The following is a 13,016-nucleotide window of genomic DNA, read 5'->3' as shown; positions in this document are numbered from 1 at the left end:
TGTTTAATCAAAGTCTTACCTCTGGATCAGGAGTGGCGACTGCAACTGTGGTACCACTTCACAAAGGCGGTGCCTCCACCGACCCTGGAAATTACCGCCCATTAGCTTGACAAGCCTTATCTGCAAAGCCATGGAGAGGATCATAATGGACCTCATAAATAAAGACATAGGGAATTTGCAGACTTTGGATCCAACCCAGTTTGGCTTTGTCAAAGGCAGATCATGCCTTTTAAACTTGGTTGACTTTTTCAAACAGTCACCAAAGCCATTGATGAGGGAAAGGCAGTCCATACAGCCTACCTCGATCTGGCTAAGGCCTTCGATACAATACCCCACTCGGTATCATTGAAAAACTCATCAGCTTAAATGTCAACCCATACATCACAAGATGGGTTGCAAACTGGCTGAGTGACAGAACCCACAGGGTCAGAGTTGCTGGCGCCATGTCAGACTCAAAGCCTGTCACAAGTGGTGTCCCACAGGGCTCAGTCCTGGGCCCACTCTTGTTTGGCATCTACTTTTCCGGTACAAGCAAACACAGGAGGGTTATGGCTGACAAAGTTTGCAGATGACTGCAAACTGGGCCATAGTAGAAAACACATCTGATACAGATATCCTTCAGAAGGGTCTCACAGAAACGGATAACTGGTGCCAGAGCCACGGCCTAAAGTTAAATGCCAAAAATGCATAGTCATACCCTTCGAAAACAAGGTTACCCCTAGCTACCAAATAGGTGGCAATCCACTGAGCACAGAAGAAGTTATCAGGGACCTGGGGACCCAGGTTGATAGTAGTCTGTCATTCGACACCCATGTAGCTAAAGTAGTTAGGAAGACCTTCTACATTGCCCACCTTATCATGAAGGATTCTCATCTAGATCAAGGGAGGTCATAGTCTCCCTTTACTCATCACTCATCAGACCAATGATTGAGTACAATGCCCCATTCGAATGTATCTGACCCGACACTTGCAGCAGCTGGAGAGGCCACAAAAGTTCCTCACCAAAAGGATAAAGGGTCTCAAAATCTGTCCTATGCTGCCCGACTGAAAGAACTCCAGCTCTATTCAGTCGCCACCGCTTGCTCAGAGGTGACCTTTGCCTAACATACAAGGCCATGTCAAACCCAGATTTGATGAATATGCTTCACCTCAAAAAATCTAGATCCATCAGAGCCACAAGGGCGGGAGACTTAAACCTTGACACGGCTATTAATAGGACGTGCTGGAGGGATAGATTCATCACCCAAAGACTCCCTATGCTGTGGAACAAAATCCCGGTACATGTGAGGCAGAGTACCTCGCTGGCCTTGTTCAAGAGAAATCTTGACCAATGGATGGAAGATCACAGATATACCCCAGGGATAACCTCAGTGTCACTGCTCGACAGAGGCACAGCAAAATAATGGGTATAGTTCCCCATACTAAAGGGGTGGCGTAAGCCACAAAACGATGGGCTAGGCTTGTAAATGCCCTCGGGCAGATAGCCTAGTATGAACCTATGAACCTATGAACCTATTCTGTAGACAAACTGGTGATTTGCCTACTTACTCAGATGTGTGTGTGTGTGTGTGTGTGTGTGTGTGTCTATGTGCTTATGTGCAGCCTGTCATGGTGTGGTGCCCCTACAGGAATAGTTTTTCTGCCTTATACGACTCTGGCTTGTCCCTAACCAAGTAGTATATTATGCAAGTAATAGTAGAATAGATTAATGTGTGTATATATGTGTGTGTGTGTGTGTGTGTGTGTGTGTGTGTGTGTGTGTGTGTGTGTGTGTTTGTGAATTTGTGTATACATGTGCCTGCCTGCCTGTCTGTATGTCTGTATGGACAGTGCTTAGACAAGTCTAACACAGAATGCTTTTCCATACTTGACAGCTGTCTTTGAATGGACAGTGTCCATCAATGAAGAAAGGTACCAAACATGATAATATAGTAGCTTCATTTTATTTCTTTTTAAGTTTACCAGTAATGATGACAAATTCATCTTCTTATTTTACATAATCAGGTTTTATACATTTACATACAAATACTCACCACATCACCTGCACATATTGTTTTTAATTGCTTCTAGTTTTGTGTGATATTTGAAAACCACATTTATTGCATTTCCAGGTATTGATACAACAGACTTAACAATGTGATTTGTATGAATTAAAAGACAGCATGCAGATGTGTTAAGAAGACTAGTTACTTATCTGTGCATTAATGAAATATATGCCCTACATAATAAAATAAATTACAATATAACTTAAAAAAAGAACACAAATTATCTAAATTTGGTAGAAAATTTTGCATCTGCAGAATGTATTTAATGCACATGTAGGTTACTAAATTAAGTTCTATTTCTTTTGGTTTCCTTAACCTTCTTTATCTGAAAACATGAAATTTCAACTATGGGAATCTAACCAAGGTCAATTTGAGAGTGACTGAATTTACTGTTATTAGCCACATGGGGGCACTAAAAACATTTCTAGAGCAGACATAGTATATTTTACCTCTGGTTTCTCTACAGGAATAGCTAGGTCTCTTTTTAACAGTCTGGTATATTTTTAGCAGTGTGGTTCTCAACTTGAAAACGCTATTACTACAAAGCAAGGTATTTCGTGAGTAATTCTGGAAGGAAACGTTTTATGTGTCTTCATACCTATTTAATTAATTTGTTTATTGTCGTTTCCTTTAATTCCATACTTTTTTCCTATTTCAAAGGATTGGCATAAAAATGGGTGCTGCTCTAACATGCTTCCATATGACTTGCCAAAAAAAAAAAAAAAAAAAAAAGGAGAAAAAATTCTGGTTATTTACTTACTTGTAGCTCTGGCTGTTAACTTCTTATAGCAGGCAGGATGGTGGCACACTGAGAGGTGTACTGCACAAATACAGAGGCAGGCCAGATTTGGGGGGGGGTCAGCTTAAGGAGACCATTGTGATAGATAATACTATCGGCAGCTGCAATGACCTTATCTCCAAAGTGCACCTCTACTAAAAGCTGTATGCTAACTATGGTACAGTTATCGCCACACAGAAGTATCCCTATATGCATGAAGGGATCAGTAAAAGGAGGCTAGAGATATCTGGGCAGATAGAGAGGCAACATTTAATTCTGGTTCTTAACCTCCTGTGAGATGGTCAGCACTGGTGATGCCTGATAAAGCCAGATAACCTTGCTGGCTAGGCTTACATAGGCCCTTGGGCCGATAGCCTAGTACCTACCTATGAACCTATGAACCTATATAGTTCACCAACTCTGAGAAGGACATACAATTATCAGACTAGGATGAAAAGAAGTACTAAAATGCTCTCAAGTGGGAGCGTGATTTAATTTAGAAATCTGACATGTATTTATTTATTTATGTTTAGTACTCTCTTTGGATGGCTGGCATTTTGGGGGTGAGCTAACTGTTATTTGGCAATGTGGAAATAAAAACATCAAGTATGCTATGCCAAAATAATGGCTCATTAGTTGTATATTTTACTGAATGACGGTAAAAAGTATCTACTTTAATAACATTTCTATAGCCAGTTTTTGTTGATTCTGTGACCTTTGAGCTCTTTTTTCACTGATATGCAATGATGCCAACAGTTTCAAATGTTAAACATATTATTATCTTCAAGTTAGGTTGCTACAAGAGGAAATTTCACTTCTGCATCTTACAGTGACCTCAGAGTTAGAGAAATACAGTATAATTAAGTTGGATTCCCATTTTATATTTAATGCCCACAACTGCAATCCTTGGCACAAGGAGCATTGAAGTGCTGTTTATATGGAAATGTATACCAACTCTGAAATTGCTGTATGCCAGCATTTTCCATCTTCTGTAAGGTACAGTGATCTCAGCATTAGCCTTTATACATAGAAAGGGAATAAGGATGTAGCCCCACACTTTTGATTAAGGGGGCTTGTCCCTTGTTAAAATTACTTTTAGCTATAACAGGAAATTTCACACTTTACTATTCCGATGATTGCACATATTCTTTCTGAGTTTTTGAACATGTATTGAAGAGTCTCTAAGTCTGGTAGGGCATCAATTAAGTCAGGATATAATATGGATGGGAACAGGGAAGAGGCCTTTCCCCCTCAAGAAAACAGTGCTGTTATTAATTATTTTTTATTTTCTATCACACAGTTATCATAGGTGTTGCTCAGTCAAGTGTTGGCAAATTAGTTTTAAAACAGTTAGATATTCCTTTATAGTGCTTCCATCTCATCTCATTTCAGTCATTCATGCATTCACTCATTCATTCCCTGATTATCCACCCTATCCTAATTCAGGATCATAGGAGAACTGATACTAATTTTGGCATTTATTGAATAATAAGGCAGAGAAACTCATCCTGAATGGGATACTACTTTCTCACATATGGCACACAATCACAGTACACAGCAGATACATTTCTGATCACTTAGTGAAACACATATGGACATAGAGAGGTCATGCACACTCCACACAGGATCCCCAGCTAAGAACCAAACTAAAGAACCAAGCGCTTTGAAGGAGCAAGACTAACCACGTATCTAAGCAGAAACTAGATTATTAGTGACATTGTTTGCACGTACAGTGGGGAGGCACTACACCACTATAGTGCTACACTACTGAATGTGCAAACAATGGTATAGCACAACTGTGTCATTGTTTGCACATACAGTAGTGTAGCACTAATGTCATTAACTACAATAGCTGCTTTTGATTCATCTGGCATGAACACTTTCATAATAGGAAGATGGAGGTGCATAGGAGTGGGCAGATGAAAAGATATAAAACACAACAAACTTCTTATGGAAATGCACTGTCTCAAAGTAGCCTGACAAACTTACTAACTAGCATTTCACAATTTAGTTCAGGAGATTAAGGCTATACATGACAAAGACTTTGGCCTACAGTCCTGGGCTTGATTCCTTCAAAAGTGTCCATTTACTTACTGTGCATTTAATTAAGTTGTATAACTAGGCAGCACTCCAGAACTGCTTGTCAAATAAGACGTGCTTAGCTGGCTTACAGAGTTAAACAATAAATGATACCAAGAAGAATGCATGCATAACTGGAATCATACCTTTCTTAATATACCTTTTTCACTCACTAGAAATACATAAGCACATTTTTATTTGGTAGAAATTTATAAAAAACATTAATGGAGTATCATTTTGTTAAACACGTTATACTGCAAAGTGTATGACTCGCACTATAAATGGCCTTTTATGAGCTGTAAGGTGCTCTTGTTCCTTTTGGCTCATGACACCTCTTGGCACTTCACTAGTTTGTAGAATTGTCTAGCCTTTTGGATATTTCTTCTTGTACAGCTCACAAAATGATGTTTTTACATTCTACCTTAATAGCATTTCATATATTAGAGCTAATGTTATATATGTTTCAACTACGGAAACTGGGCTGTAATGAGAAACAGACAGGTAGTGCTGAATGTGCTAGTTACCCAAGAACAATTTAAAGTGTGAGACAGTAAGGTACACTTATAACATCAAAAACTATCTAAATAATTTTCCAAATAAAAGATAGATTCCAATGTACTGTATACCATAATTGTGTGTTTCACTAGGTAGAGCTAAAGCGCATTGTTTAAAACAGTAATGCAATAAATTTAGTCACAGCCATCGCCACCTCCCACCTCATAGTCATGCAGTCTTTTAATTAAAATAGACCCTTTTCTTGCATTTACTGTTCTCACATTTCATATACTGTTAGATTCTATATTTTGGTTTACATTTTGTCTTTCATTTAACACTGTTGTGGTTCAAGAAAAAGTAACAGACTTGCTGCTTTTCTGTTTGGAATATTTTTAGCTTGTAAGTAACAAAGACTAGCATAGAAGAACATTACAATTAAATATATGCTGAGAAGTCACCTAGAAAATCAGATTTATTAGGCAGCATGAACACTAATAATTGCTATGAATGAAGGGGGAAGCTAATAATTGAGGGACACTGTTTTAAGGATTTCAAAAATGAAGTTCTGCTTTATGAGATAAACTGCAGGAATTATTCTTATGAGGTTTAAGTGTAATTTCCACTGATTGCCATTATTTCAATATAAATTTCTTGTGCATCTGTTTATATGCAAAATTAGTACAGTTTCTCAGCAAAGAACATTCAGTAAAGCAAGCTGACGCTATCATAAATTGAAGAAGAAGAAATATAAATGCCAAATTTCACAAAAAATCCTGCGTATTTCCTATACTCAGGCAGGCCATATTTGGGATTTAACTGAATTTTGCACAGAAAAATAGAAAATCGGTGTGCCCACTAACATTTCTATAAAAATTTAGGGAAGGCTGCATTTGTTATAGAATTATGTTTTCTGACTGTATTCGTTTTGTTTTTCATTGCAGTATTGCTTTTGGGATGTTAAAGCTTGTTTCTTGATACAACTCCTGAAGGCTGTTGCTACAAAAGTTTTGGGTGTGTACAGTGATTAAATGACCATGTAAAGACGCAGTTCAGACGCAGTTATCAGGTTCGCATTCCTCTTCTTCCTCTAGACTGGGACACGGTGCTCCATCATTGGCAGGGTTTAAACGAATGTAACGTGTTCGGATCTTCCTTCCCACTTCACCACATTTACCTCTGCACAGTCCCCAGGATGACCATGTGGAAACCTCACAATCCAATGGTGTTTCTAAGGTAGACAAAATAAAAGGATGAATGGAGGATTAGAGACAGGAAATCTACAGATCAGATTCCATGAACTGTTTCAACAAGGGAACAATTATTTTCAGACAAGATGTCTAGGCAGCAAAGGGAACTGCTTAACATCTTGATTTAATAAAGTATGGATTTTCTGCAGAATGCATGAAATTTTCTGTTTACATGTCTGACAGAATTCTGCAGAAGCAAAGAAATTTTACACTTCCTTTACAAAGTCTTTGTTGAGGTTCTCCTTTCAGTTACTTACCAAATTCTTGGAGAGTTCCATAAAAGCCTGTTGCACTTTATACCATATAGTTTATACTTTAATAGGCTGTGACCAAATTTGGATTTAGTTTGTACCAATAAGTTATAATATTTTAATGGCAAGGTAACAATAGACTGTACATTTACTTATATCAGTACACATTTTGAGAACAAAAAGTCAAGTGTTTTCATCTTTATTTTTTCGGAAAATAGTGGCTTCAGAACACGCTGACAAGCTAGAATGACCTTCGGTTTTCCATAATAGAAAGTCCTTGATTTTACTATCATATTTAAAAGATCTGTTTTTCTTTATTTCAGAACATAACAGAGTGTTAATATGTCATTCCTAAGTAGCCATGCAACAGTACTATTGCATATTCATGTGTGGTGTATAGAGTCAGAGAAGAGGAGGAAGCCTATGAGCTGCTAACAAGAGTTTGATTCCTTCCATCTCCATTTGCTTCTTTGTAGTTTTGAGCAAGTCTCTTTAACAGATAATACTCATGGGTCACCCTTGAAAAGCAGCTTGGGTCTTGTGAATTCACATGGATAACAAATTCATAAAATAAAAGAGACATCATGATGAGAAGCACAAAAACACAAACATGCATGAACACGCACACACACACACACACACACACACACACACACACACACACACACACACACACGCACACACACACGCACACACACACACACACACACACACACACGCACACACACACACACACACACACACACACACACACACACACACACACACACACACACACACGCACACACATGCACACACACACGCACACACGCACACACACACACACAGGTGTGCGTGTGTGTGTGTGTGTGTGTGGTTACTTACAAGGTCATACTGTGCTATTACAGAAATCATAACTCACATTGTAGCACTTACCTGCTTGTTAATTGCCCTATTCAGCAGACTAATTTGCTACTTCTGTCATTGGGAAGTGATAGTATCTGGTACTGTTTCCATGGATACTGCTCAGCATGCAGCTATTTGCTTTTACAAAAAAGAGGGTTTTGAACCTCTAGGCAGTCCCACCCACCATCAACATAACCTAAACTCATTAAGTAAATGATGAACAGAAAAAAACAATGCAACTGTAAAATGATATGAATGACTTTTCTCCTGAGAAAACAAACAGTATATTAGGAATAATGGTTAAATGAAAAGTCATGACAAAACCTTAACAGGACATAGTCCAAATACTATCCCTCAAGCAAAATGTATAGGAAACAGCAGATGTTTGCCCTGGAAGCTGGGCAGGAGCTGTTTTCTAACATTAATGTTGGTGATATGACTTACTCTGGAAAAAGTTAAGCTGTTTATTCACTGCCTGAAAGATAACTTGCATTTTTTTTCACTAGAAAATGCAATATGTGTCCATGCTGCTGATTGATTACCTTGCAGCACATTACATTATGCTGTATTATTCTGTGACAACAAAGTAGGTACACACAACACTTGATGCCCTACATTACTATCTATTTAATAAGATATTCAGCTCTTACTGCTTATACAATGAGGCGTTCCACAGGCTGCAGTGAACCTCAGGCAGGACTCTACAGTCTCCTGATAATGGACATTTCTGATATATATATATATATATATATATATATATATATATATATATATATATATATATATATACTAACAGCATACGAGAGGCACTGAACTGTTTATCTGTGAACGAGTCAGGTAGCACGGAGTATTGCACTTAACACAGAGTAATAAGGCTCTCGACTGTTAGTTGCATCTTGTAGTACAGGGTTTAATTCCTTCAGCTTCCATCTGCCTGCTGTGTGTCTCTAGGCAAAATCATTTCAATAGACAGTGCTGCCAGGTTACTCATCAAAAGGGTTACTTACCTAGTTAACAAATTAAAAAAATGAATAAATAAACTGCAAAATATGGCAAGCTTGCAGGTGCTACTCACTTAATGCAATTCTTCTGGCTTTTTCCCGGTTAGGGGTTGCCACAGCAGATCACCTGTCTGCTCATGATTGGCAGTGGAGTTTTTACAGTGTCAAGTTGCCAGCCTGGTGCCCAATCTTCCACAGAAGGCACACACACACACACGCACTCATGCCTAGGGCCAATTTAGAGTGTCCAATCCACCTACAGCATGTCTTTGGGAGGAAACTGGAGCACCCGGAGGAAACCCACGCGACCACAGGGAGGACATGCAGACTCTGCACAGAAGGCACCTCAGCCGAGGATCAAACTGGAGAACTTCTTGCTGTGAGGTGGCAATGCTAACCACTGCACCACCATGGCCACCCTACTCACTTAATGCAATAAATGCCTGCATATATCCAGTAAACATATGTCCATGGTTAAGGACAAGTCAGTCATTCTACATACTATAACAAATTAGCCACATTCCAAAGTTCACTACAGCCTCAAGGATGGCAGCACAAGATGGACAGGAGAAGAATTTGAGACTGCCCATCCAGTTATCTAAGTTTACCTTGAACATGCCAAGGATGCTACTCTGTGATGTAACGGAGGTTTGTCTCAGAGGTGGGGGATTCAATACAATATGACTTTATCATGCCAACAAAATCTTATTTATCTGTTGATGAATGTTTATTTCCTTTAACAGGGAATTTGAAGAAAGATTTTTTTCTGTCAGGGAAAGGAGGATCTTTCATAGTTCATAAAGCTAGACCCAAATCACCATGGAGGAGTCTATCAGAGTCCAAATAGAAAGAGAGAGAGGTCTGCCAGTCTGTCCAGATAACATTTGTTGATAATTTTAGTTAGATATTTCTAAAGTCTCTCAAGCTGAGTGATATGCTAAACAAATACATGTTAAAATAGGCATTATATTCAAGAATAGGTCTAGTGAGATATGACTACATGGGAATTAAGTTTCTTGGATCTAGAAGAGATGCTTTTGTAAACTCGATGAGACATATAGTACGCTTTTCAAACTACTGCGAAGTCATGATAGTAAAAAGATAAGGAATTATCAACAAGACTGCCTAGATCCCTTCCAACATATTATTGTCACCTCTATGGTCCATACATCCATAACTCCTTTTCCCATTTTTGTACATGAGGTCGGAGTATCACTTCAACAGTGGCAATCATCTAGAGCCAAGATTCACATTATTAGGTGGTTAGCCCTGCCATGGTTCTTCTTAAATAAAACACACGCGCACCCTCACACCTATGGCTAACTTAGAGTGTACAGTCCACCTACTGAACGCCTTTGGAATGTGAGAGGAAACCCATGTAAACACAGAGAGGACATGCAGACTCCACACAGAATGCACCTGAGTTGAGAGTTGGAACCAAGGAACCTCTTGTTGTAAGGTGGCAATGCTATCCACTCTGTCACTGCATCTACTGTATATGATATTTATTCATTTATTTATTTATGATGTGGAAATGTGTTGTTTACCAAAATGAACTACTGCAGTTTGATACCATTGTCCTTGGACTACATGTAGGATTATGCTTTTTAAAGTTATTGTATTCTACTGATTAACCTAAAATTATGGACCAGAACTATGGTTCTAGGTGTAGTACATAACTTTAACTTGTTATATTTGGTTGTGTATTTGAAGATGATTTAACCCACAATGCTCTGATGTCAAAGGATACAGAATCTTCACTAAGAGGTACTAGCAATACTAGTAATAGTAGTAATATTTGCTTTCTAGCTGCACCCCCACACTAACTGAATCTTCAGTGTGAGAGTATCTGTAAATATAAATGGAGAACGACCTAATCTGACAGGCAAGCCAGTATATAAGTGGCACAGTATTGTATTAATGCTACTGCAGAAAGCAGCTTAATGTCCATAAAATAGTTTTCATCAACAATATGGTCTCTTGGAAGAATGATAAGAGCATTGCCAGGGGCAAATTTGTTGACATTTGATTACCAGGACAGTTCAACTGGGCGGGTGCCCATTTTCAGCAGAGGCACGGGGAGAAAAGCTCCAAAGTATTACAAAAACATTTTGAGAACAATAATTTTGCAATCATCATAAATTTATAAACACATCTATAGTTCAAATAATTATACCAAATTAGACATAATGCAAAAATATTAGTTAAGAATAGATACAACCTATATGACAATTATTTAATATTTAGAGAAATGTTAGCGAGTTTAGAGAAATTAAAAGTTAGTTAGCATATTACAAAGGGGAATTGCAATATGAAGTGAGAGAAAAAAACAGCATAATGGCATATTTAGACACAGAGTCAGGGAAGAGAGACTGATTGAAGTAAGGAAGTGAGTTAAGAAGAAGAAGAAGTAAGGAGGTGTCAGGTATGAGAAGGTATTTGTTCATATTTGGTTTATACTGGGATTGAGCAATCTTCTGTAAATTCTTCTTTTTCTGTCTGTCTCACACCTTAACTAAACAGATTGCTAATGTTGTATAGCTGACACTAGCAGTTTACTCAGTGCATCTCCAAATTACACATTTGCATGCACCCAGTGTATTTCAGAGACCACACATTTGTAAACACCAGATGTATCTCACAGATATTCAGGGTCCGAATGGACAATTGATAAGTCAGCAAGTAAAGGAGAGTATTACTGCTGAAATTGAATTCATCCTCAAGTCTTGGTGAGTACCTTCGCAAGGTGGACCCTGCTTTTCACAAAATCTCACCAAGACGATACTGATATATAGACTGTATTTATATAGCGTATATCATGGACAGAAGTAGGTTCAAAATTAAAAAGGATAGCTGGGAGCACAAGACCCAGGATAAAAAAGTGCCCAATCCTGGTAGGCACACTGGTGCCAGGACTGAAAAAGATGACAGTGCAGAATCCTCAAAATACAGAAACATTCCTACAATGGGGCCATGCCCGTGGGGGGGGGTGCCCCCCCTGTTGTAAAAGGAACTAGTAGTCCACACGAATTACGAAAACTGATAGGCCAAAGAAGAGCCATACAGATGATAAAGTGCACTACTGATGATAAGAATAAAATTACGTATTGTTACTATTATGCAAAAAGCCCATAATTTCCAGACACAAGATGCACAAAATGATTAAGACAGAAATCAGAAAAACTCTCAGAAGCTTCAAATAAAAATTTCTATTCATTAATACAACAGATTTGTTAAAAAACAGTATATAGATCAAGAAACTTTGATCTGTTTGGAAAAATAAGCATCTGAGGAAGTGCAAAAATCTAAACAACAAAACCTAGAGATTTTTGAAAAGTATAAAAAAGAAATATGGACATGTGAAAGAAGAGAGATTTGATATGGTGCAATATGTATGCAAAGGAAAAAGCCAAATTAATCAATATAAAGAAGGCAGCCCCAAAGATATTCGAAGAGAAATACAGGCAAAGGCATCCAGATATGGAAAATTTCACAAGAAAAATAATATCACAAAGAGGGACTGTAGAAAAGAAGATTAGTAAAGCAGAAGTTAAAAATAGAAGTTGAAGTTATGGAATGCCTGTGAAGTGAAGGATTTGGTGTAGAAGGTCTAACACAGGTTACATCACAGCATGATGGAGTGAGTCCCCAAAGTAAGGAGAAGCAGGCAGATCAGGAGACATCTGAAGAAGAAATATGGACATGGGGAAGAACAAGAGATTAAATATGGTGTAATATTTATGCAAAGGCGAAAGCAAAACTAGCCAATACAAAAAGAGCAGCACCAAAGATATTTGAAGAGAAATACAGGCAAAGGAATCCAGGCGTGGAAAACTTTACAGAACAAAAATAAGAAGATAAAGAGGAAAAGCAGAAAAGGAGATTAGTAATTGATAATTTAAAGAAATAGAAACTGAAGTTATGAAGTACCTGCGAAGTGAAGGATTCAGTGAGAAAATCTAATTCAGAAAGCACCACAACATGATAGAGCAGTGGATGTCCAAATTAACGGGAAACCAGTGGAATGGGAAGCAATTGTTCAGGTGCCATATCAAGATATTTTGGAGCCTTCCACAAGAAACCAGTATAAATGTTCACTTGACGCTAGACAGCAAGAGAAGGAACAGGAAACTGTGGAAACAATCTCAATGTTGAGGAGTGAACGGCCAGTGAGTTCCCATATGACAGAGCAATGGATGGCACAGAATGAAATTGAAGAGACGGTGCCACAGGAA

The 13,016-nt window shown here is 38.2% G+C and overlaps 1 protein-coding gene across 1 annotated transcript in view; it reads right to left on the bottom strand.

The window, feature by feature from the left end:
- Positions 1–3,525: 3,525 nt before the first annotated feature.
- The window catches only part of SPON2 (spondin 2), a 132,250-nt gene continuing 122,759 nt past the window's right edge, over positions 3,526–13,016 (bottom strand). Inside the window, exon 6 of the mRNA XM_044062326.1 lies at positions 3,526–6,625. Coding sequence (XP_043918261.1) covers positions 6,447–6,625 — 179 coding nt within the window. The 3' untranslated portion in view covers positions 3,526–6,446. The remainder of the gene's footprint in view (positions 6,626–13,016) is intronic.

Source organism: Protopterus annectens, chromosome 2.part1, assembly GCF_019279795.1.
Source record: "Protopterus annectens isolate FY-2018-M chromosome 2.part1, PAN1.0, whole genome shotgun sequence".
Taxonomy (NCBI): Eukaryota; Metazoa; Chordata; order Ceratodontiformes; family Protopteridae; genus Protopterus; species Protopterus annectens.
The sequence above is the reverse complement of the archived record's forward strand: the minus strand, read 5'-3'. Positions and strand labels throughout refer to the sequence as shown.